The 26,308-nt window shown below is 45.9% G+C and overlaps 1 protein-coding gene across 2 annotated transcripts in view; it reads right to left on the reverse strand.

Moving 5' to 3' along the window:
* Window positions 1-26,308, reverse strand: part of UBR2 (ubiquitin protein ligase E3 component n-recognin 2) — a 139,211-nt gene that overhangs the window by 84,269 nt on the left and 28,634 nt on the right. For both annotated transcript variants that reach the window (XM_077282341.1, XM_077282340.1), the window contains exons 12-21: window positions 20,840-21,003; window positions 17,721-17,820; window positions 13,683-13,811; window positions 11,647-11,830; window positions 6,684-6,745; window positions 5,085-5,195; window positions 3,734-3,799; window positions 2,399-2,521; window positions 1,151-1,214; window positions 769-893 (exon numbers count right to left, since the gene is read on the reverse strand). In XM_077282341.1, the coding sequence (XP_077138456.1) occupies window positions 769-893; window positions 1,151-1,214; window positions 2,399-2,521; window positions 3,734-3,799; window positions 5,085-5,195; window positions 6,684-6,745; window positions 11,647-11,830; window positions 13,683-13,811; window positions 17,721-17,820; window positions 20,840-21,003 (1,128 nt within the window). The remainder of the gene's footprint in view (window positions 1-768; window positions 894-1,150; window positions 1,215-2,398; window positions 2,522-3,733; window positions 3,800-5,084; window positions 5,196-6,683; window positions 6,746-11,646; window positions 11,831-13,682; window positions 13,812-17,720; window positions 17,821-20,839; window positions 21,004-26,308) is intronic.

The raw sequence follows: 26,308 nt of genomic DNA on the forward strand, positions 1-26,308 counted from the left end.
CCGATGAAGGAGACAGCTAAGGGTGAGATACTGCCCTTGTGCTGCCCCTGGGATCCTAAGAAAATAAGCGCCACAAGAAGATCCGCATTTAGGTACTTCTACTTCCCCACACTGCGAGGGAGATCCCGGGGAGTTGGAGGGGAAAATACTCACCTAAACATCCCACGCCGTTACTAACCTGAGGGGAAATGAGACGTCCACGGAGCCATGATGGACGTCCTCGTCTCCTCCAACCGACAGGCTCTGGTAGGCGAGTGGGTGGGGGACGGATGCAGGACCGGACTTCTAAGCACGCTTGTGTGCTAGGCCCTTGGTCCTGCAGAAGGATCTATGAGGATACGGGGTGGCAGTACACAACGTACTCATAGTCCGAATTGTGGGAGTACAGGTGTGACTGTTCACCCTGTATCCCTCCGGAAAACCTGAAAAGAAACGACGCACATTGAGGTAGATAAGGGTCTAATGAAAGACCCGTGTCCACCTCCTACTGACACTAAGCTAAACTGGAGAGTATAATGCCAGTCGGTGGGGTGTACACTGCAGAGGAGGAGCTAACTTTTTTATTTGCATAGTGTCAGCCTCCTAGTGGCAGCAGCATACACCCATGGTTCCTGTGTCCCCCAATGAGAGGCGATAAAGAAATTACATTATACTATATTTAAACTGATAAAATTAGAACGACCCTCGTTAATCATCGCTATCCACAGGGAACATCTATGAAACAGTATGTCGATGTAGCTTTACAAGAAAATAACTGGGCAAACTCACATCTTCAGGCAGCGCCTTCACCAGCTCACTGTGAGCCATGGGTCGTATGCTCAGCTGATGGACGATTTCACGCTTTATCTCATCGGCGGCAGTCACGTGCCCGACACCGGGGCAAAACCTTTCACCTGGGTTATGGAGAACAAACGTATCAGCCCGGGATTTACATTTAGCTCAAAGCTGCGAGACAACTCAGAAATGGAGTATGGGGAGACTTGCAAAACAGGGGGTCCTGCGTGAAGCTTGCTTTAATCATGCTCGGCGTGGAAGAGGACACTAAGTGAATATGTAGTGACAATAAAAAGTAGATGTTTCATTGCCATAGATCGCAACAGAACAGGTAAAGTGTTATAATGCACATATTTACGCATCGTTCGTATCTTACCAACTATCATAATGATCAGATGCAGCATCTCTTCTATCAGGGTGTTATTCTGCTGCACCAGATCCTAAACAGAGACAACACAGAAGATCATCTCACATTGAAATCGGAACTGCTGTAAAACATTTTCATAATAGCTGTCTTTAAGTATTTTGGAATTTTTTTAGTTTTTTTTTTAAACCATGTTTCGCCTCCCTGGTGCGGCTGCTGATACTTTGTGCTGTTGAGGGAAAACAGAAATAGTCTCCTTCCCCCTCTGGCAGCTTATAGCATTGTCCATGTTCATTTCTTCTGAAGGAATCTTCTCAGCTATACTGACTTTGCTCCTTTCTGGACAATCAGAGCTTTAAAGGGGTTGTTCAATACTTGGACAACCCCTTCTGAATCCCTGTTTTCCCCCACTAAAATAATAACTCATCTCCGGCGCTGATCCAGTGATGTCGGCACTGGCTGTCCCGGGGATCACGTGACATTGTTATGTCACATATTTTGCAGCCAGTTAGAGCTGGGTTCACTCTCCCCATCTTTGGACAAATCAAGACATCTGGAGGAACCGAGCGAGCAGCCGCAGCTCCCACTTACTCCAGATGTCAATAATGTCTGTAGGAAATTAAAGTGAAGCCAGTGCTGATTATGTCACGCGATCCCTGTGGCCAATGTCACGTGATCCCCGGGACAGCCAGTGCCGAAATCACTGGGACGGCGCCACACCGGAGGTGTTATTATTTACATAGGGATTCAGAAGGAATTGTTTGAGTAGTGGACAACCTTTTTAAGCCATGTCTATTGGCAGTTCTACACAAAATCACAATGCAGACCAGCACTTGGCTCATTAGGTGGATGTGTGCATTGCTTTAAACTTTAAGCAGCAGGTGGCGCTATTCTACGTAACCAAATCTCACTGGATCTTTAACAGCAAATAAATGGAAATTATTAGTCATTTATTACGTTCTTTAAAAAATATATTTATTTTTTTTCAAGCTGTTGTTTGAAAAGAAGCTGATGTGCTGTACCCAGCAGGGGCACCGCAGCTCCGATCACTGTGATCAATGATCAATGTCGGTGCTGGGCATCGGACCCCCACAGATCTGACATTGATAGCCTATCTTTGCGTAGCTCATCAATATGTGGTTTTGTGAAGACTCCTTTAATGATGAGGACAACCCCTTTAAAGTCATTAAATCTGACATTTTATAGTAACATATTAGCAGTCCAACATGAGACAGTCACAGTGTGTTCGCACAGCAGTACCTTGTTCGTGCTGTCTTTTTTGAACCTCTTCCCATAATCAGGAGTGCTGAATATCTGAAAAAGTTCAAATCGGCTGAGGACGATCATCAAAAAATGGTTTGGATCCATCATTGAAGCTCCAGCCTATGGAAATAATAAAGCAACAGTTTACGCCTAACCTACGGAAGAACTATTATTTTTGCTTTTAATGCTTCTAATTGGGGCTAAAAATCTTTTTTGTGTTTAGGTTTCATTAAAAATTCCCATTGTTGGTGTTTTCTAATCTCTTTCTATTATTATCCAAGGATTGAGATTACTGAGAATCCGTCAGGGAGCCTCCCCCCATGATGATGTGATGGGGATTTTATAACTTTTTCTGATCTCCTCTCAGTTTATTTAACGCATATCCACATACTACCTCAAAAGTGGACAACCCTTTTAATGTAATGTCCCTTTAAAAAAAGAAAGCTCAATATACTGCACATGGAGCCATGCGTGCATTAGCCTTCAGTTTTTTACACATCCGCTTCTTTTATGCATTCCAATAACTGTGTGAATAAAGCCTTAAAGGGGTTATCCAAGACTATTTTATTACTATGGACCGAAAAACTAACAGGCAGGTAGTTGCCCATCTCTGTGGGCATAGAGGGGTCATAGACTGCTCCTGCCGGTGATTAAATGGCTTCTGCCAACATAATGTCGTCAGATCAGCGGTTTATCATCCGCTCTGCTCTGTCGATGGGGTGCGACTGCAAACGTCATGCTAACTGACAGCCAGCAGATTGACAGCCGGTTACCAGCTGCCTATCAGCAAGAAGTTGGCAGTCACACCCCATCGACAGAGCAGCCTTGAAGCAGCGTGAAGCAGCTGAATTGCTGGCAGGAGCGGTCGGTGATCTTTCGGAGTCGGCGCCGGGTAGAACAAACCGATAGTTGCCTATGTTATCAACTACCTACCTGTTGGTTTTTAGGGCCATAGTAAAAAAAAAAAAACCTAAGTCCTGGACAGCCGCTTTAAAGGAAATGGTCTTTGGGATAGAGTTTAGCTTCCCTATAAGTGAATATCCCTGTAGGAGACAGTTTCAAATACTGGATTGCAGGAACTAATCCGAATGCAAAACTAGAGTAGCGGTTTGACTGCTTTGGGGAGAGGCGCTGAGACTTTTGCATTCTGATCAGCTCCTGCAATCCGATGTTTGATACATTGATACACATTACGGAATCTTTTGGGAATGCCGAACAGTAACCAGAACAATCATATTTTGACATTTAAAATTTAAGTGTCACATTGTCTGGACAATGGCAGAAATCTGAACATTTTATTCTTTCAGTAACTTGAAAGTGGTAACTCGTTACCTGTAACATTACTATGTCTTTGTCAAACATTTCTCTCCTGCATTTGACGTTGTGATAGTAGTAGATCTGTTAAAAAGAAACAAAAAATAAAAAATACAATGATAGAAAAATCGACTCATTGCAAACACTTTTAATTAGTAACATTTAAGAATAAATATACCGCATTTTTCTGACGATAAGATGCACTTTTTCCCCCCGAAAATGTGGAGGAAAATGGGGGGTGCGTCTTATAGTCCGGATATATTGGCTCTGCCTGTGGTGGGGAGGTGGGGACCAGTAACGGAGGAGCAGCGGGTCACAGAGGCAGGAGCTGGCGGGTCCAGATAACTCCTGTGCCCGCTGCTAAAGAGAAATGAATATGCACTGCATTCCACGCCCATGGGCGTGGAGGGCAATGAACATTTCATTTCTTCCAGGCATCCTGGTATGATTGATTAGCCCTATCTTGTTCCTGGTATGATTGATTGGCGCACCAGTTCCTTGTATGATTAAGATTGGCCCCATTCAGTTCCTGGTATGATTGATTGGCCCCATTCAGTTCCTGGTATGATTGATTGGCCCCATTCAGTTCCTGGTATGATTGATTGCCCCATCCCCTTGCTGGTAATTCTGAAAAATACGGTAATTATTTATTTTTCTTCTTAATAGACCTGCAGAAAAGCTTTACATTGGAGGAGTCCAGGCGCTGAACTCCCCATTGATGGCTCACAGCACCCAAATTCTCTTTGACCCCTGTCTACCTCTAAGTACGGGCTCCAAAGACCTTTACTAGAGCCCATACTCAACTGTGCACAGCTCATGCAGAAGCGGAGTGTTCTGAGTGATAGGTGGTGGCCTCAGAACCTGGACTCAACACATGTAAGACACCTGTGCATCATAACTTTCATCATTAAATTGTTTTACATAGAAAAACTTAAAAATGATAATATACACATAGAAGAGGGCCTTTCACTTTGTAACAATCCCTGAGCTCCCCTGACTACACAACATTTTTCTGTTTAGTGCTGCGTCGCTCCTTAGCAGAGATATTCATATTTGTTGCTTTTAAAGCGCAGTATGTGAAATTTCTGTTTGCAGTCCAACTGGTCGTCTCTTCCGTCTTCTCTGGAGGTGTGTGCTTTCATCCCTCCCAGGCGATGCCAATCACAGCTCAGCAGCTGATCTAGCGGACTCCAGCGCTGCCAAACTTTGGTTGGTAGCATCTGGGAGGGAAGAGTGAAAGCGAAAGCCCCCAGGGAAGACACTGAACAAACATCAATTTGGACTGCAAGCAATTATCTGAGAGTAGCCCTTTTTGCAACAAGTAAAGCTTATAGCAAATAAAGTAAGAATCAAAAGGAGAAGATCTCACCTGGTTGACTAATGAGAACCCGTTCCTTCTCCACATGCCGGCATGTACCTGAGCACAGAGCACCAAACAGCGCAGGGGGTGTTCAATCAGCATGGGTGGGCTCAGCTCACTCTGAAAGACAGGAGTCAATGGTTTTTAATTTAAAATGTATGTCTTACATTTTTTTTTTTTTTTTATTCTTGATATTATCTAAGGTAATAAAAAAAATCTGACATCTGGCAATTACTACCCTGGCCACAAGATGTAATACCAGACTCCTATTCCCTGTTCAGTATAGTTGACTTTTAACCAGCCTCATTATCATCACAGACAGGATTACAGCGAAATGTAACACCTCTATATAAGTAGATAACACAGGATCCACCATGCGCAAGAGGTGATGTCACAGCTCACCTCCTCCTGCTGTACAATGACTGATAACACCTCTATATACAGTAGATAACACATGATCCATCATACATAGGAGATGTCAAAGCTCACCTCCTTCCCCTTCTGTGCAATAGCTGATAACACCTCCATATACAATGCATTTTGTCAAGATTAGATAATGAGCATATAATATTTTTATACAAAAAATATGACCCGATTTGTCTATTACTGCTAATGTCTATGTGAAAAACAAGAAGTAGGAGTCTAATATTAGGACTTGTGACCAGTGTGAAAATTAAGATTTTTTATATTTAAATACGGATATGAAAAAAACGTAAAAAAAAATATATATTTAACATAAAAGTTTGATTTATAGTGGATCTGTCACCAAATTTCTCATATTGAATTGGACACATGATTTAATAGTGGCCACACAGCAGAAGGAAAACCTTTTTTTTTGGTCTCTCCTTTGAGGAGATATCAGTCCAAGTATTTGGCATCTAATTAGTTAGTTTTCATTAAGGCTAGATGTGCGTTTTCAGACTGTGGGTGTGTACTTCTTCCCCCTATATGATGTTGACCAATTATAAGCAGGCAGCAACACTCAGGGTAAAGAAGAACACGCCCCCACGATAGTTTAGAACAGGCTACTCCTATGTGAGACATAATGACAGACAGCCTCTCATAGTGCTGCCAGCTCAGCTATACTGCCTCTTCCCCCACATGGACTGCCAAAAGATGACTGCTCAAAGGAGTCAGTAACCACACTTATGTTTGTTGGGCTCAGAGGCACTTGTAATCGCTTTACAGTGAGATCAGGGCTGTCTGTCATTATAGGTCTCACACAGGAGTAGCCTGTTCTAAGCTATTGTGGAGGCATGTTCTTGTTTCCGGAGTTGTTGCTGCTTGCTTATGATTGGTCAATATCTTACAGTGGGATAAAGTACATGTCCCAATGAAAATTATCTGATAACAATCACTTAGATTTAATCAAAATGTACTTATTACGTGACAAATACTTTGATTGTTAATATCTCTGCAACGGGAAGGTAAAATAAAAAATATAAAAAGAGAAAAAAAAAAAAGGTTTTATTCTATCTGCAGCACAAAAAGATGGTAAAAGGTTTTGCAGAAATTTCTACTGACCACGGAAGACCCCTTTGAGAAGCAGGATCTTTATATAGTGACATCTTAAATTGTTACATTAGAAAAAATAAAATTCACACTTACAAATGGTAGCAGCTCAGGGAACCTATAGGCCACTTCACTCTTACTGAGCAGAGCATGAAGTCCTAAAAGATACAGAAAACCCATTTACAAAATAATGAATGTAAAAGCAGTTTAGATTCGTTATTACTGGTGGGGGTCCCAGAATTATGACATACCCCCCTCCACTAATGACCATAAAGTGATGGCATATCTTACTGATGTGCATGATTTCGTATAGAGATATTACCCCCTTAATAAGTGACCGGAAATGGCTACAATTTACCATCTTTTAATGATCGTTGGATAAGGAGACTTCTTGATAAGTGATATCTACAGAACTGAGTGTGTCAATTATGAAGCTCCGTGGTTAGAGTGCAAGATTTTCGTTTTGTTATTTTGGGAATTTTTTAATCCCTTAGTGACAGAGCCAATTTGGTACTTAATGACCAAGCCAATTTTTACAATTCTGACCACTGTCACTTTAAGAGGTTATAGCTCTAGAACGCTTCAACAGATCCCACTGATTCTGAGAATGATTTTTCGTGACATATTGTACTTCATGTTACTGGTAAAATTTCTTGCGTTTATTTTATGAAAAAAAATGGAAATTTGGCAAAAATGTTGAACATTTTGCAATTTTCAAACTTTTAATTTTTGCACCCTTAAATCAGAGAGTGGTGTCACACAAAATAGTTAATAAATAACATTTCCCACATGTCAACTTTAAATCAGCACAATTTTGGAAACAATTTTTTTTTTTGCTAGGACGTTATAAGGGTTAAATTTGACCAGCGATTTCTCATTTTTCCAACAAAATTTACAAAACCATTTTTTTTATGGACCACTTCACATTTGAAGCGAGTTTTTTTTTTTTTTTTTTTTTTTGGGGGGGGGGGGGGGGGTCATTCTAACAGAAAATACCCAAAAGTGACACCATTCTAAGAACTGCACCCCTCAAGGTGCACAAAACCACATTCAAGAAGTTTATTAACCCTTCAGGAGCTTCACGATTACTCAAGCAATGTGGAAGGAAAAAATTAAATATTTTACTTTTTTCACAAAAAAATTTACTTTGGAACCAATTTTTTTTTATTTTCACAAGGGTATCAGGAGAAAATGGACCACATAATTTGTTGTGAAAGTTCTCCCGAGTACGCCGATACCCCAAATGTGGGGGAAAGCCAATGTTTGGGTGCATGGCAGGGCTCAGAACGCAAAATTGGCTGGAATCAATGGTGGTGCCATGTCGCGTTTGGAGAGCCCCTGATGCACCAGTGGAACCCCCAAAATCTAATTCCAACCCTACCCAACACACACCTAACCCTAGCCATAACCCTAACCACAAACCTAACCCTAACACACCCCTAACCCTAATCCCAACCCTAACCGAAATCCCAACAATAACCACAACCCTAACCCAAACACACCCCTAACCCTAATCCCAACCCAAACGACAACCCTAACCATAACCCTAACCACAAACCTAACCCTAACACACCCCTAACCCTAATCCCAACCCTAACCGAAATCCCAACCATAACCACAACCCTTACCCTAGCCCAACCCTAACTTTGGCCCAACCCTAATGCAAAAAATAAAATAAATACATTATTTAATTTCATTATTTTTCCCTAAGAGGGTGAAAAAGGGGGGTTTTATTTACTATTTCTCTATTTTGATATTTCCTATTATTGCCGGGTGCTGGTTAGCAGATGTCAGTGGGGCGCATTGCGCCAGCCATTTTCACCCGTAAGAAGACACCGGCGGCCCGGGGGACTTCACGGGGGGGGGTGGGGGCCGGATTGATCGGGGGACCCCATTCCCCTCTCCTCTGAAGTGCAATCACATCAGAGGAGAGAGAAATTACATGGGAAATGGTACTTTTTTTTTTTTGCGGTCGCCGTTATACCGTTAATAATGGCGATCGCAACACTGGGGTCGGTAAAAAGTGACCCCGGTAGCCGAGACCCCGGAGAAATTCCAACCCTGGGGAGCGCTGTACACTTATTTCTCAGCGCCGTTAAAAAGCGTCGCTGGGGCATAAGTACCCGTAACTGCCATCGTTAAAAGGCGTATCGGCGGTCGTTAAGGGGTTAAACATCGAGTGACAAGAAAAAAAAAAGTATATATACAGTGCCTACAAGTAGTATTCAACCCCCTGGAGATTTACTGTAGCAGGTTTACACATTTGGAATTAACTTGGCATTGTGACATTTGGACTGTAGATCAGCCTGGAAGTGTGAAATGCACTGCAGCAAAAAAGAATGTTATTTCTTTGTTTAATATTTTTTTAAATTGTGAAAAGTTTTTTCAGAGGGTCATTTATTATTCAACCCCTCAACCCACCAGAATTCTGTTTGGTTCCCCTAAAGTATTAAGAAGTAGTTCAGGCACAAAGAACAATGAGCTTCACATGTTTGGATTAATTATCTCTTTTTCTTTTTGGACACCAGGGTAGCAATATCCAAGGCAGCAGCGTGGGGCGGCACAAACACCCGAAAGTGAAGGGAGCGTCCTCCCTGGTGAGTCTGTGCCCGCCACGCACGTCAGGGACACCGCTTGCCGGCACACGTGGGCCAGAGGAAGCTGGTGCACGGAGCGGTGAAAAAAGGGGGCGTGGTAAAGGTGACGTCACCAAAACAAAAGGCAAAGGACGGATGCCGCACAGGACCACACTTGCCTACGCGTTTCGAAGGTCTCCGGACCTTCTTCGTCAGGGCTGTCCAGGGACGTAATGCTACCCTGGACACTGTACTCTCACTTCTCTGGGCCTCTGGCGATCCTGTCTCTACAACCTATTAGGACGACTGTAGCCCTACTGAGAACGCGCTATCACCCTTACAAGCTGCTACATCATTAGTCAGTAAGTGTGCTTTTCCTTTTAACATTAGCCACGCATTTTATGTGGAACTCTGGACTAAACAGGCATTCATTCTGTTATTGGCTATTGGTTGCTGACACTGCTTATACCTTCATTGTGCTTCTCTACACCCACGTATTACTTTATCTAGTTGGCGCGGTGCCTTTGTCTATTTAATACTCTCTTTTGTTATTTGACAGAATTAGCACAGTTACTGTCCAGGCACCTGCAGCCTTCTTTTTCACTCCCCTGGGAGCGCCGGTGTGTGTTTATTTCTTTGTTGGAACAGATAATGGTCTGATCTTTGGCTTAATAAACTATGTCTGCATTGCAGTGCGATGGAGAGCCCAGTCTGCAGTGGGAGTCTGTATCCTCTCTTGTCGGGATGGCAGGACTAAATTTCCTTGACACCGTTAGTGATCAGGTATCAAGGCGGACAGTCGCTTTGTCTTCCAGAGTGTGGCTCGTTGCATGGAGAAGAAGATGGATCCAGGACTCCAAGGCCCACAGGACCAAACCTCTTCAAGATAGTTAAGCATGTCAGTTGCTTTAGTCCCGAGTTGCGCTATCCCTTTCCTTCGACCTCTACTGGCATCATCTTCCTCCTCGCAGGCTCGTAGCATTCTCACTCCTTGGTGGTCTTTCGGAGTCCATTTTTTACGGACATCAGCTATTTCTTCTGTATTTGCCTACCTGCTCTGTCTCCCATCATGTCTAAACACAGAGAAGATTAGGTATGCTAACCTTCCCAGGTTACTCATTTCGCCTGCAGCTCCCCAAAGGGTCAGACCATCAAATTCTTTTTTTCAGCTGGACAAATCGTGCATGGCACTCAACCCATTCACTCCCAAAGGGGTCGGATTATCAAGCAGCGTTCTTTCAGTAGGTCGTAACTTCACAAACGAACCTAACTGTACTCGGACTACTACCAAAAGTGAGACTGACCTTTGAGTAGCTTTTTCGGTCCGTGTTGGGTCATATAGCATAAGCGAGCCACATGCTACTCGGACCTCTTACATGGGTATTTAAGGTCAACTAGCAGACACGTTCCTGCCAGGTGAATAGTAAAAGTGAACCAGTCAGTACTCTGAACAGCAGACTGAGACCTCTAAGCAAAGTGCATCTTGGAAGCAGACCAGGCGATGATGCCCTTACACTCCTCCATCTAGTCTGTATCACAAGCCAGTAATACACAGGGTGTATCATGCTAGCAGACCAGACAGTACACTGACCACTTCTCCGAGTGAGTCTAACCATCAGGCTCAGATTCCTCTACAGGAGGTAACACGCAAACTATCTTAATGGAAGTGTTGTGACCACCTCCCAGGGCGAGTATCCCTTGCAGGTTAGCGAATACCCTCAGTAGGGCATATTGCTCTTACGAACCAGACGGTACACTGACCATTTCTCAGTACATCAGGGTGGATTGAACATGCAATCCAGTCAGCACTCGCCCATTTTGAGGGCAAATGAAACCATCTAGCAGACACTGTTTTGTAGGTCATTTTGCGAACAAAGATCAGAAGGTACTCTGGCCTCATCCTAGGTGAGACAGTCCAGCTGGGACGCCTCAGTAGGACATATATCAAAAGTCAACCACACACATCTCTGACCGCTTCCTTGACAGAGTCAGACTTACCAACAGAGACTTCTAGGTCGTTGTTGTTGGTTTTGTCATATGTTAAGAAAACGGACATCTGAATGAGCCTTTACACTGACAAAAAGTTTATTAAACTAGCTAGCAAAGCCTACGAGGCTACCCGTACCATTGTTTGGCCTCCAGCTAACATAGTAACCATAGGCTCCTGTGATCACTTATGAAAAAACAATGGGGCACAGAAGAAGCCCCCTTCCTCTATCAACCACCAAGATGCCATGGTTGCCATTGACCACATCCAGTGGGTTAAACAACTGTAATTCCCTAGGGGATTACCAGGGAAAGACGGGTATAGGGCTCATCTATTCCCAGAAGTCCATAGAGAACGAGTCGAGCAGTTCCTTTGTGACTAGGCCATTTCAGAGCCTATGGATGGGTGATAAAGGGTTATTCTCATCGTTAAAATTTAATTTACACAATTAGTTAATTTTTGAAGACGCATTCCCTTCAAAACATGAAATTCTTACCTGCAAGGAGACGAGACACTGGAAGGTGAATGCTGACTTTCTCCTGAGATACGCAGTATCGTATCGTGTCCACCGAATGGCCGGCTAGCGTGAGCGTAATGGGCTGCTCTCCGTCCGTGAAGCCGCTGTGACAATGTGTGAGCACGGCCAGACACTTTTTGTAGCCTTCAATGAGGACGTGTTCCTAGAAATCACCCGCCAAATATTAGTCATCTATTTCTGTCCTTAGTGCCACGTATAGTCATTCCAAAAAAAACCCTTATAGTGCACATACACCATAAAGCAATCTTATAAAACTACATTGACTGGTTCTGGCAACTATTCATAACCAGGTGACCTAATGTTTTTAACCCTATAACTTCTAAAGCAAAGGATAAAAAGTAGGGGGCATACTGGCTCAGTTATGGGGTGGGGGCACTGATGCAAAACAGCTCTGTTATTAGGGAACTGATAGCACCGGTTTGCATCAGGCTCTCACCAGTGGTATGGATGAACCACGATTACAAACTGTGCTCTGTTGCTGGGATATGAGGCAGTACTGCCTCTGCAGCATCGAAGGAGTGCAGGACTGAAGCTGGCCAAATGCAGCGATATGAGGCAGTACTACCTTTGCAGTATCAGAAGAGTGCAGTACTGAAGCTGGCCAAATGCAGCGACATGAGGCAGTACTACCTCTGCAGCATCGAAGGAGCGCAGCACTGAAGCTGGCCAGATGCAGCGATATGAGGCAGTACTACCTCTGCAGCATCGAAGGAGCGCAGCACTGAAGCTGGCCAGATGCAGCGATATGAGGCAGTACTACCATTGCAGTATCAGAAGAGTGCAGTACTGAAGCTGGCCAAATGCAGCGACATGAGGCAGTACTACCTCTGCAGCATCAAAGGAGCGCAGCACTGAAGCTGGCCAGATGCAGCGATATGAGGCAGTACTACCTCTGCAGCATCGAAGGAGCGCAGCACTGAAGCTGGCCAGATGCAGCGATATGAGGTAGTACTACCTTTGCAGTATCAGGAGGGCAGCACTGAAGCTGGCCAGATGCATTGATATGAGGCAGTACTGCCTCTGCAGCATTGAAGGAGCGCAGCACTGAAGCTGGCCAGATGCAGCGATATGAGGCAGTACTGCCTCTGCAGTATCAGAGGAGTGCAGCATTGAAGCTGGCCACATGCAGCGATATGAGGTAGTACTACCTTTGCAGCATCGAAGGAGTGCAGCACTGAATCTGGCCAGATGCAGCAATATGAGGCAGTACTTCCTCTACAGCATCGAAGGAGTGCAGCACTGAAGCTGGCCAGATGCAGCGATATGAGGCAGTACATCCTCTACAGCATCGAAGGAGCGCAGCACTGAAGCTGGCCAGATGCAGCAATATGAGGCAGTACTTCCTCTACAGCATCGAAGGAGTGCAGCACTGAAGCTGGCCAGATGCAGCGATATGAGGCAGTACTACCTCTGCAGCATCGAAGGAGCGCAGCACTGAAGCTGGCCAGATGCAGCGATATGAGGCAGTACTTCCTCTACAGCATCGAAGGAGTGCAGCACTGAAGCTGGCCAGATGCAGCGATATGAGGCAGTACTTCCTCTACAGAATCGAAGGAGTGCAGCACTGAAGCTGACCAGATGCAGCGATATGAGGCAGTACTTCCTCTACAGAATCGAAGGAGTGCAGCACTGAAGCTGACCAGATGCAGCGATATGAGGCAGTACTGCCTCTGCAGTATCAGAGGACTGCAGCATTGAAGCTGGCCAGATGCAGCGATATGAGGCAGTACTTTCTCTGCAGCATCAGCGGAGCACAGCATTGAAGCTGGCCAGATGCAGCCATATGAGGCAGTACTGCCTCTACAGCATCGAAGGAGCACAGCATTGAAGCTGGCCAGATTCAGCGATGTTTCCAGTTTGTACAGAAAACGTAGGTAAATTATTGCATGAACTAGCAACTTGAAGCTAGTGCAGATCTTTTCTTATCTTATACACAAGATTTTAGCAGATTGTTATGTTAGAACCTTTTACTATATCACAAGGGTAATACTTACATCGGTAGAACACCAGTCTTGCATCATGGATATGATATGTGTTAGCTTCATCTGCAAAGTGAACGCAGCCTCCCACTCAGGCTCCATCTCGATGTGCTGCCCGACCTGCCGAGTTATTGGATCCATTCCCTGCAGGAACACATGGAGGTTACAAGATCATTCATCACTGGTGCCCAATTGCCAAACGATTTATACCCAGTTATTTAGACCTGCAGACATAAAAGCACAAGAGGAGCGCAGCGTCTCCTCCAATGCATCTAGGACGGCAGATCGGAGGTCAGGAGTGAAGCTGCCGCAAGGGCCGAGCACAAAAAGCTCCAGTACGTTTTGCGCAGCAGCGTATCCAGGGGTCCTGACACTAGCCAGCATCAAGATGTTGTGCCTAGTGGTCCCGCAAGTGGAAAAGACAAGGAAAAGATATGTATTTATTTTTCTTGATCTGGGGTCTGATCAATGTAAGGGAACTTGTTGTCTTAAGTGAGCTGTTCAGGAGTCTAAATACATTTTGGGGGGGTTCAGTCTGGGATTTGCATTAATATCAAGGGTCTAAATTAATTTACAGGTCTGGGGTCCTAATAACATTACGGGGTCTGCGCTGTGGTTTGAATGCATTAAAATAAAATTAAGGGTCTGGACTTGCTTCTAAATCAAAAATAAAGATTTGGTCTGGGGTCCGATTTAATTTTAGTGGTCTGGCAACTGAATCACTTTAGGGGCCTGGCCTGGAGTCTGCATGAATTTAGGGGTCTGACACTACCGTTTTGCGTGATCGGTGGGGGCAACACTTTGAAGTACTTTTATCTTATTTAAACTTTTTACAAATATTAGTTACCCCCTTAAGACTGATCTGATCTACCCACTAAGAAAAATACTAAATCTTAATCAAACCAGTTCCATAAAACTTGTGAACAAGTAACAAGACCCATTAAAGCAGATTTTTTTTTTTCCTATTCTTCTATTTCACCTCTGTTGTGGTATCACTAATGTATGTTCACCGCCCCTAGTAATATACTTACCGATCACCATCTTCTGCTGTTCACAGCGCCACTCAAGTCATCATCTGCTGCTTGTGACCTGACGGATGGCTCCAGTGTTTGCTGGGCGAGCCGGAGGTCACTTCTAAATGTAAGTCTATGAGACCCAGAGCTTGTGAGCTTGTGTGTGACCTTAGCTCTGGTAAGTCAGGAGCTGTGGTCACAAGATGGCGGAACGAGACCGGAGCAGCGCCACGAAAACCAGAAGACGGCATCTGGTATTTTAATATGGGCAGAGAACAGACTTTAGTGACTTTCACTCTGGGAGTGAAGCTTCAAGTTTTATGATTTTTAATAAAACAAAAATTTCCAGAGTGCAGGGAAAATCAGGTGAACATTGTTGGCCTTATTACCGGTACTTTATTTTTGTTTCTTTAGTAGCACCAGATCCGCAACATTATGCAGAGATTGTCATCTATCCATGGTCACAATCCAAGATATCAGATACACACAACAGGGCTGATTTTATAGAAAGTCAATTAACCAATTATCATTATGAATTTCTAGTGTGGGTGTAAAGCACAATAAATATACAACAGATGGCCATCAGCTCCATGTTGCGTCGCCTCTCCCATACACATCAGTGCTGGTCAACCGAGAGCTCCTGTGTTCTCTACGAGAACATCGACTGCCGTCTAATCTCTGTGAGAACAATGCGATCAGTAGTCCTAAATTGGATATGCCAGTTGGATATCCCTCCCAACGGTCAGTCGGATGGCGCCCCCATACACATTAGACTGTCAGCCGAAGCCATCGACATTAGACCACTTTGTTTGGGGGTCTTTAGGTCGGTTTCACAGGTGCTCTGACTGGAAGAGCCAAACAGACTGGCTGACCTCCTAATCTGAGCTTAGTTCTTCATATAAGTCTATGAGACCGCTAGATCCGGTCTGGATACCTGGTGGTCGGGCAGAGTCTTCCAAGCCGAGTACAGTCCATGAAGATGGTCTATGTGACACCAGAGGAAGAATACCTAAATAAGTAGATAACTCCACGCACAGGATGTCCTTTGTTGGATTTGAAGCCAGGATAACACTACTGCAGAGCAGCAATGCTAATCACTGAGCCATTGTGTTGCACTCAATCAGTTGGGCAGGAGTTTGACACTTCCACCGATTAGCTGTTTTCAGCTCCGGCACTGAACGGTGAACAGTCGGAGCAGCACAGCTCCATTTAGTAATGCCCGTGGCTGAAAAATGCATCTCAGCGCCTATTCAACAGGACAGGAGCTTGGGCTGCAGCTCACAGTATACAAAATGGGTCATCTATATATATAAGAGGCATCGTGATTACTCGCTAATCCCGCCCCCTGCACAGTAGCTCCGCCCCCACCCCATCACCACACATAATCCCGCCCCCCACCCAATTACCACACAATCCCGCCCCCCCAGCACATCACCACACACAATCCCGCCCCCCACCACATCACCACATAATCCTGCCCCCCCACATTAACACACACAATCCCGCCCCCTGCACAGTAGCTCCGCCCCCACCACATTACCACACACAATCCCGCCCCCCCACCACATCACCACACATAATCCTGCCCCCCCACCACATTACTACACATAATCCCGCCCCCCACCACATTAGCACATAATCCCGCCCCCACCCCATCACCACACATAATCCTGCCCCCCACCCCATTACCACACATAATCCCGCCCCCACACCATTACCACACACAATCCCGCCCCCACATTACCACACATAATCCCACCCCCACCACATTACCACACATAATCCCACCCCCACCACATTACCACACATAATCCCACCCCCACCACATTACCACACATAATCCCACCCCCACCACATTACCACACATAATCCCACCCCCACCACATTACCACACACAATCCCGCCCCCCCACCCCATTACCACACACAATCTCGCCCCCACCACATTACCACACACAATCCCGCCCCCCCACCACATCACCACACAATCCCGCCCCCCCACCACATTACCACACACAATCCCGCCCCCCCACCACATCACCACACACAATCCCGCCCCCCCACCACATTACCACACACAATCCCGCCCCCCCACCACATTACCACACACAATCCCGCCCCCCACATTACCACACACAATCCCGCCCCCCACCACATTACCACACACAATCCCGCTCCCCCACCACATTACCACACACAATCCCGCCCCCCACCACATTACCACACACAATCCCGCCCCCCACATTACCACACACAATCCCACCCCCCACATTACCACACACAATCCCGCCCCCCACATTACCACATAATCCCGCCCCCCACCACATTACCACACATAATCCCGCCCCCACCACATTACCACACATAATCCCGCCCCCCACCACATTACCACACACAATCCCGCCCCCCACCACATCACCACACATAATCCCGCCCCCCACATTACCACATAATCCCGCCCCCCACCACATTACCACACATAATCCCGCTCCCCCACATTACCACATAATCCCACCCCCCACCACATTACCACACATAATCCCGCTCCCCCACATTACCACATAATCCCGCCCCCCCACCACATTACCACACATAATCCCGCTCCCCCACATTACCACATAATCCCGCCCCCCCACCACATTACCACACATAATCCCGCTCCCCCACATTACCACATAATCCCGCCCCCCCACCACATTACCACACATAATCCCGCCCCCCCACCACATTACCACACACAATCCCGCCCCCACATTACCACACGAGGCTCCGTCCCCACACATTACCCAGCAGCGTTAATTAGATAGCAATGAGTGTGCCGAGCGTTATCTGGCTGGAAACAGCTTGTCAATATCATAAGGCAGGTAGCAAATCTGTGAAAGTGTTTCAGCAGAGATGAGACATTTCCTCTCCCCTACTGGAAATTATCTTGTGTTTAGAAATTACCTTCCTTACGGCTTTTTCCGGGACACTAGCATACAGCTCTCTACAACTAGTGTCATATACAAAAAGTACTGCCATAGGAACATGTCGAAGCTCACCTGCATGCACTTCAATAATTCGAGGAAGGCAAAAAACCCTTCAAGAAACTTTGTGCGTAAGGCAGGAGTCCACTCGGGTGGCTTGCTGATGAGAAGATACCTATAAAACAAAAAAAAAAAAGGCAAACCACCATAAAAATATCAGTTTCCTATAATTACATGTATTGAACACTCTCATGGCTTTTTAATGTAACTTGTCTCTCAGACGCCATTTGATTTGGGGGGTCACAAATGCGATCGATCACGTGACCGGTAGACGGAGACTTTCATTATCTGCAGAGAGCAAGGGATTTATTGAAAATTCTATTACAATGCAGAAAGTTTGGGGAGGGAAGGGGGGCGTCTCAAGCCTCCTGCTTGTCTTGCAGTTCAAACTGGCAAGATTCGTATACACTACGATACTGCAAGCAGAGTCAGAGGGGAACTGAAGCTGGCAGGGCTGTGAGCTAACAGGGCACTCCTGCCATCCAGCCAGCTATGAGCAGCACTTACAAGCTCTATTGGAAAGCACTTGTAAGCGCTGCATACATTCGGCCACCGCTGCTAGACTTGCAATGGTGGCTTTGTAAACAAGACAATGGGCACTAAACAAAAATCCAACTGTTTTTGAACAAGTGAATTGGTTTTACTTGTTGGAATTTTACCTAGTGAAGATAACCTTAACCCCTTAGTGACGGAGCCAAATTTTTTAAATCTGACCAGTGTCTCTATGTGGTAATAACTCTGCAACGCTTCAACAAATCCTAGTGATTTTGAGAATGTTTTTTCATGACACATTCTACTTTATGATAATGGTAAATTTAGGTCAATATATTTTGTGTTTATTTATAAAAAATGTCAAAAATTTTAGAAAAATTTAAAAAAATTAGCAATTTTCAAAATTTGAATGATTATCTCTTTAATCCAGATGGTCATACCACAGAAAACCATTAATAAATAATATTTCCCACGTGTTGGCTTTACATCAGCATCATTTGTAAAATGTTATTTTATTTTGCTAGCATTTTAGGAGGATTAAAAATGTAGCAGCAATTTTTCATTTTTTCAAGGAAATTTACAAAATTTATTTTTTTACCACCTAATGCCTCTAACTTCTGAACAGATTACTACAGCCGTCAGACTCTAAGGCCGCTAACCATTTATATGATGTAGTCACTAGTGACAGCAGCATCTAAGGGTACCGTCACACCGTGCAATTTTGATCGCTACGACGGCACGATTCGTGACGTTGCAGCGTCGTATGATTATCGCTCCAGCGTCGTAGACTGCGGTCACACGTTGCAATCACGGCGCTGGAGCGATGCCGAAGTCCCCGGGTAACCAGGGTAAACATCGGGTTACTAAGCACAGGGCCGCGCTTAGTAACCCGATGTTTACCGTGGTTACCAGCGTAAAAGTGAAAAAAAACAAACCGTACATACTCACCATCTGATGTCCGTCAGGTCCCTTGCCGTCTGCTTCCTGCTCTGACTGAGTGCCGCCGTACAGTGAGAGCACAGCACAGCAGTGACGTCACCGCTGTGATCTGCTCTCACTTTCCGGCCAGCAGACAGTCAGAGCGGGAAGCAGACGGCAAGGGACCTGACGGACATCAGATGGTGAGTATGTACGGTTTTTTTTTTTTCACTTTTACGCTGGTAACCACGGTAAACATCGGGTTACTAAGCGCGGCCCTGCGCTTAGTAACCCGATGTTTACCCTGGTTACCAGCGAACGCATCGCTGGATCGCTGTCACACACAACGATCCAGCGATGACAGCGGGAGATCCAGCGACGAAAGAAAGTTTCAAACGATCTGCTACGACGTACAATTCTCAGCAGGGTCTCTGATCGCTGCTGCGTGTCAGACACTGCGATATCGTAACGATATCACTAGAACGTCACGAATCGTGCCGTCGTAGCGATCAAAATTGCACTGTGTGACGGTACCCTAAGGGGTTAAACAGATTTGGACGGTGCAAACACTGATCGTGGCTGATGCAGCAAGTTGTCAGCTATAGTGTACAGCTGACAGCTGCTGGATTGTCACCTGTATGGGGAGGCTATTCTCTTATATCTCAGGTCAGTTAAAAGACGCATTGGTGGTCATTAAGGGGTTAAAAGTAAATACAAGACAGTTTTCCCTTTACTTATAGCCGGACTACAGATGCCTTCACAAGCAGCAGTTGTAGAAAAAAAAAAAAAAAAAAAAGGCTCAATCACTAGAGAATTACATGCACTACAAACTGCATTGTTTGGTTGCCTTTTTCCGATGCTTTTCTGTTTTTAGCGCTTTTGACATTTCTTTTCCAGTGCAGCACACTAAGTATGGCATTTTTTTCATGTTTTTATTACTTTTGTATGGGAAAAAATAAAATGCATAAATAAACATATGAAATGCGTGTCTTTTTTTAATTACCGTTTTTTTTTTTGTTGCAAGCACCTAAAACAATGCCACAATAAGTGTGTTGTCTGTTCTTTACTGCAAATTCGCATGAAATGTAGTTCTCGCTGGGAAATTCTCCTTATTCTATTTACCAAAATCTTTTAAAAAAAAAAAACTTCCAAAGTTTCCTGGAGTTAAATTTGGTGCATTTTTTTTTTGCACATGAAGCTTTAAACATATTTCTTATGTGCCTTAGAAACATTCAAGGGTGAATCACTATGAGGAGGGGTAAATGGTGCACCACAAGAGACAAAAAGAAGGAAGCAAAGTATGCCAACAAAGAGATAAAAGTAAAAACTGTTTAAATATTCTCCAAATTTATCTCCCGGCAAGTTCATGATAATTTTGATGCTTTTTAAAGACTGATTATTCAATATTCTGCATTGGCTTAATAGTGGACATGATTAGTAAATCTGCCCCAGTCACCAGTATATTAACTGTGTATGTTATTAAATAGCTTAGGCCTGATGAGACAGATGTACTTACTTGACAGAATGGATTCTTTTGAGTAAGTCAATTTCTGCCCGCCTAGCCTGAATGACAGCTCCTCAGGGTCCCTCCTCCCTGCTGAGATCTGACACTGCTTAGTACAAGCTGCAGCTGTCAGTCTGGGTGGACGGACCCATGAGGAATTCTAGATGGATGCAAAACAAATGCTCATTTTAATATAATGCGACTTTTGAGAGGAACTTACTTCAGATCCAGAATAAGACTTTGAACTCTCCGAAACTTGAAAGCTTGCACTGCTGTGTATCTCTCAAACTGAAATCTGCCCTGGATATCCCGATGCCTTAAATGATCCATGAACGTCTTTATTATTGTAGTCATCAGGTTTTCTTCTGTGATCAACATCCGAGCCTGGGACAGGAAGAAATAGTCCATTTTCAAGGGTAGAATTACCAATAATGAATAACAGACGTTCAGAGATGTTAATTTCCTTAGACAATGCCGAAATATTCAGTAACATGGTACAGAAAATGTCGTCCCTTACAGCAGGCCCCGTCCCTGATCCGGAGAAGACCAGGAGCCCTGAGCGGTGTGGTGATGAAAAACTGCTCCCCAGCCCAGAAGACAAGCATTGGTAGTCACCACTAGCCATTGAACCGGGAGAAAGCACTTCCCCTAGTTGAGTGAAGAACTCAATGCCCACCATCTGAGAGTCTGCCTGACCCGTGGGGATAGGCGGCATCGGCAGTTGAAGGAGAAAGGGTTCCTGTCCCAAGCTGCTAGAAGAGCATGCTGTAGGGGACGGAGGTGCATCTGTGCAAAAGGAATCGCTTCCATTGCTCCCACCCTTTTACCTAGTACTCTCATCGCAAAGCGGATGGAATGAGGGGATGACTGAGAAAGTGTGTGGGCTCCTTGCTGAAGTGCTAGGACCTTGTCTTGAGGGAGAATCACCAACCCTCGGGAGGAGTCCAGGATCATGCCTAGAAAGGATATCTGCTGGGCTGGAACGGGGGAAGACTTGGCTAAGTTTATCAGCTAACCCAGACGAGAAAGAGTATTGCAAGTGATATGAACAGACTCCGCAGAATCGTAGAAGGGCAGACCCTTGACTAGGAAGTCGTCCAGATAGGGTAGGACAACTATGCCCCAAGAGTGCAATATGGACATGACGGCCGCCATGACCTTTGTGAACACCCTAGGAGCAGTAGCGAGGCCGAAGGGTAAAGCCGTGAATTCAAAGTGCTGGTCGCGAATGGCGAAACGCAGGAACTTTTGGTGGGGAGGAAAAATCCGGATGAGCAGGTAAGCATCTCGAATATCGATGGATGCTAAAAACTCCCCTTTTTCCATTGAGGTCATGACTGAACGCAGAGACTCCATGCGGAAATGACGGACCTTGACAAACTTGTTTAGAAGTTTGAGGTCTAGTATGGGTCTCACTTTTCCGTCCTTTTTGGGGCCAAAGAATAGGTTGGAGTAGAATCCCTTGAACCTTTTGTTTTCCAGAACCGTGACAATGACGCCATTGCTGCGCAAAGAGTCTATGGCTCGGGAATGAGCCTTTGCCCTTGCTCTTGATGCTGGAGGTCGGGAAGGAAAGAAATGAGCCGAGCGAAGCGAAGAAAAATCGATTTGTGTCCGGTAGATATCAGGTCTCTGACCCATTCGTCGTGAACGACTGAGAGCCAGACCTGGTGAAACAGAAGTAGGCGACCGCCTACTCTGCTGGTGTCGACAAGATAACCCCATGAGTCATTGGATGGAAAATCCCTGGGACCTAGATCCCTTAAATCCAGACTGTTTGAGCCAACCTTTCCATTGCTGGTTGGACCTATAGGATGTCTGGGGTACTCTGTTCCTTCGTGAAGAGCGTCCTGATCCTGAAGAGGTAATGGTAGTGGACCAAACCGGATTGTCGCAAAAGGATCGGAAACTGATTTGTTGTTCACACTGAAAAGGACGCCTAAGCCTCTTCTGGGGAAGAAACTTGCTCTTTCCTCCCATGGCATCCGAGATAAGCTGATCCAGATTCTCTCCGAACAAACACCCACTCTGGTAAGGAAGAGATGTCAGAAACTGTTTTTGACTCAGAATCCGCCTTCCATTGTCTGAGCCATAAAGATCTTCTGATCGTGATGGCATTTGCCGCCAATGGAGCAGCACAGTTGGCGTGTACCAGGTAATCTCCTGCCTGAGAAATTTGGCTCCGGCCAGGAAACCATTGCTTTAGTAACCCACGCTGCAGCGATGGAAGGACATAGAGCCGCACCTGAGACCTCGAAGACAGATCGAGCCAAATTTTCTATCTGGCGGTCTGTGGGATTTCTGTCCGGCAGGGATAGAAGGGTTTTGGATGCCAGGCGAGAGACTGGCGGGTTTACTACAGGGGACTCGGGCCAATCTTTTCTCAAATCGGCTGAGAAAGGGTACTTCGCCTCAAGCGGTTTTTGTCCTGTAAAGCACTTATCCGGTTGCTCCCTGTGCCGATTAACTATATCCCGAAACTCCGGGTGAATGGCGAATATTCTATGAGGACGCTTAGATATTTTGAAGCACACAGCGTGATCAGGCACAGAGCCAGAGTCTTCATCAAACTTCAGAGTTTGGTTGATGGCCTCAATCAGAGAATCCATCGTCCTCAAAGTCTGGCGAATCCAGATCTAAGGAGACGTCAGATTCATACTCAGAATCGAGTTTTCCAAGACGCTTGTACGTTTCTAGATTTTGTGCGGCACCTGCTAGCCGACTGTTCCCATGTAGGGGAGGGTCCCTCTGCGTCAGACGTTCGAATGCCACGATCCCCAGCAGGAACACTGAAGAATTCATGTGTTTTGGCTAGAGAAGTCATAGATTGCGACAGAGACAAGACCCACTCAGGGGGACTAAGGACACTGGGCTCAGTGTCAGGGGGCTCCTGAACGCATTTGGGGTCACAGGCTTTGCAGAGTGGTGAACTCTGAGCTTTTGGAAACGCAGACTGGCAGGAGTTACATGAAGTGAAAAAGACTGTAAGAGTGTTATGGGACTTTTTAGGTCCCTGAGGCTGGGACATGATTTACTCCTATGTGCCCCCTTAATCAGGGTTCCCATAGAGGATAGGATACTGAAAGGGAGAGAGAGAGCTAATGGCAGCGCTCCTTACCCAGGTCCTGTGTCCCAGCCACGAGAATCACACTCAGCGTCGCTATCCGGGCAATCAGGAGGCTTCCTGAGCATCCGGAGGACCTGTCAGCTTGCGACATGGTGTAGGAAGATGGCAGACGAGATTTCATGGATAACTCTCGTTCAGAACGAGAAACGAGAAAGGTACCTTCGCTGTAGTGCAGGTACCTCCATTGTGCAGCTGTTGTCACTGGTGATTTTTTGGACGGTGCAGGGATAAGGATAAAAACCATCAATCCACTCTCCCTTTCATAGGGAGATGGAGAGGAATCGTCCGCCTCCTTGCTTCATCCGCTAGACAGTGGTGGAGCAGTGGGGGCTGCACGGACGCCAAAACGGAGGGTGTCTCTGTGCATCCAAGGGGTTCAATCCTGGTGGACAGGACTGGTTGTTAGGCATTAGGCCTGGCTGCAGAAGAGGGTACATAGAGGTGACACTCTCCGTGCTCGCCTGTTGTTGGTGCGGGGAGATCGGAGCCTTGAAAGGATCCATTGCCCCTTCGTCCAGGTAAAAGTTCTTAAGAATTAAAAATTAAAAGTTAAAATAAAAAAGAGTTTTTGGTCTGAATAGCAGACCTATGTGCCTCCTATGGACACTAAGCAAGAACTGGTTCTCTGGGAGCCAGCAGGAGGGTGTATACTGCAGAAGAGGAGCTAACTTTCTTTTTCTTAACTTAGTGTCAGCCTCCTAGTGGCAGCAGCTACACCCACGGTCTGTGTCCCCCAATGAGGCGAAGGAGAAAATATACTTGTCTGCAATCGTACTAATCACTCGTCTGTTGTCTAACTCAATAATACTAGTAATAAAGGTGCATTCATTATAGCAATTAAGGCTATGTTCAGCATGACACCGGCAGTTTCGCCCCATCAACAGAGCAGAGAGGAAGAGAAGCCATTCATCTGTCGACGTCTGTGCGGTCTAAGAAGTACAGGTTGTTGTTGTTTTGTTTTTTTAAACTCTTTATTGAAAGATTCCACAGGATAAAAGTTCTAAGCATATAATATCATCTTATAATGTCAGAATGATTCAAACCATTACCATTTATCCATTCAATACAATAAAATGAACGCAACATCACACTCTCAACAATAGAGTGAACAAATACAGAAAAACGGACAGGTTGGAACATAGTGTATTAGAACGAGTTCCGTCATGAAGCATTGCACTCTCACCTAAATTAGCTAGTTTCCTATCAAAATTTAGAACACGTACCAGTTCGGGCCATATCAAAAGTACACTTTTTTAGTCTATGCATATCATATATCACAGTCACATGTTTGAAGGAACACACGTCAGGGCTCGTAATGTGAAATTGACGAAGTCATGGCATTAGAGGATAAATGCGTTAAGGGTGAGTCACACCATCTCTCCCAAATTCTGGGAAACTTCTGAGGACATCCTCTATTTCTATATAATATATTCTCATACAGTATTATATTATTAACTAATTTTTTCCACTGGTTGATAGTGGGAGGCTTCCCCCCCCATCCACGTTAGTGTTATTGCTTTCCTATCAATAAATATAACCTCCCAGAGAAATATCCTATCATAATGCGACCACAATTCTTCATCCACAATACCCAAGATACATATCTCTGGGACAGACTAGGCATCCCAATTATCCGTTCCAATGTAGTTATCACATCACTCCAGTATCTTCGCATTATACCACAATTCCAAATAAGATGCCAGAAATCAGCTCCTGGTTTAAGAATTAGTATTGATAAATTTTCCCAATTGTTTTTGGATTTTACTGTGGAAGATTATAGGTAGAGTTGAGCAAAAAGATTCACAGGACCTTGGTCCTGCGGCCTCGGAGGTGGACTGCGGCCTCGGAGGTGGACTGCGGCCTCGGAGGTGGACTGCGGCCTCGGAGGTGGACTGCGGCCTCGGAGGTGGACTGCGGCCTCGGAGGTGGACTGCGGCCTCGGAGGTGGACTGCGGCCTCGGAGGTACACTGCGGCCTCGGAGGTACACTGCGGCCTCGGAGGTACACTGCGGCCTCGGAGGTACACTGCGGCCTCGGAGGTACACTGCGGCCTCGGAGGTACACTGCGGCCTCGGAGGTACACTGCGGCCTCGGAGGTACACTGCGGCCTCGGAGGTACACTGCGGCCTCGGAGGTACACTGCGGCCTCGGAGGTACACTGCGGCCTCGGAGGTACACTGCGGCCTCGGAGGTACACTGCGGCCTCGGAGGTACACTGCGGCCTCGGAGGTACACTGCGGCCTCGGAGGTACACTGCGGCCTCGGAGGTACACTGCGGCCTCGGAGGTACACTGCGGCCTCGGAGGTACACTGCGGCCTCGGAGGTACACTGCGGCCTCGGAGGTACACTGCGGCCTCGGAGGTACACTGCGGCCTCGGAGGTACACTGCGGCCTCGGAGGTACACTGCGGCCTCGGAGGTACACTGCGGCCTCGGAGGTACACTGCGGCCTCGGAGGTACACTGCGGCCTCGGAGGTACACTGCGGCCTCGGAGGTACACTGCGGCCTCGGAGGTACACTGCGGCCTCGGAGGTACACTGCGGCCTCGGAGGTACACTGCG

This window comes from Ranitomeya variabilis, chromosome 2 (assembly GCF_051348905.1).
Source record: "Ranitomeya variabilis isolate aRanVar5 chromosome 2, aRanVar5.hap1, whole genome shotgun sequence".
NCBI lineage: Eukaryota > Metazoa > Chordata > Amphibia > Anura > Dendrobatidae > Ranitomeya > Ranitomeya variabilis.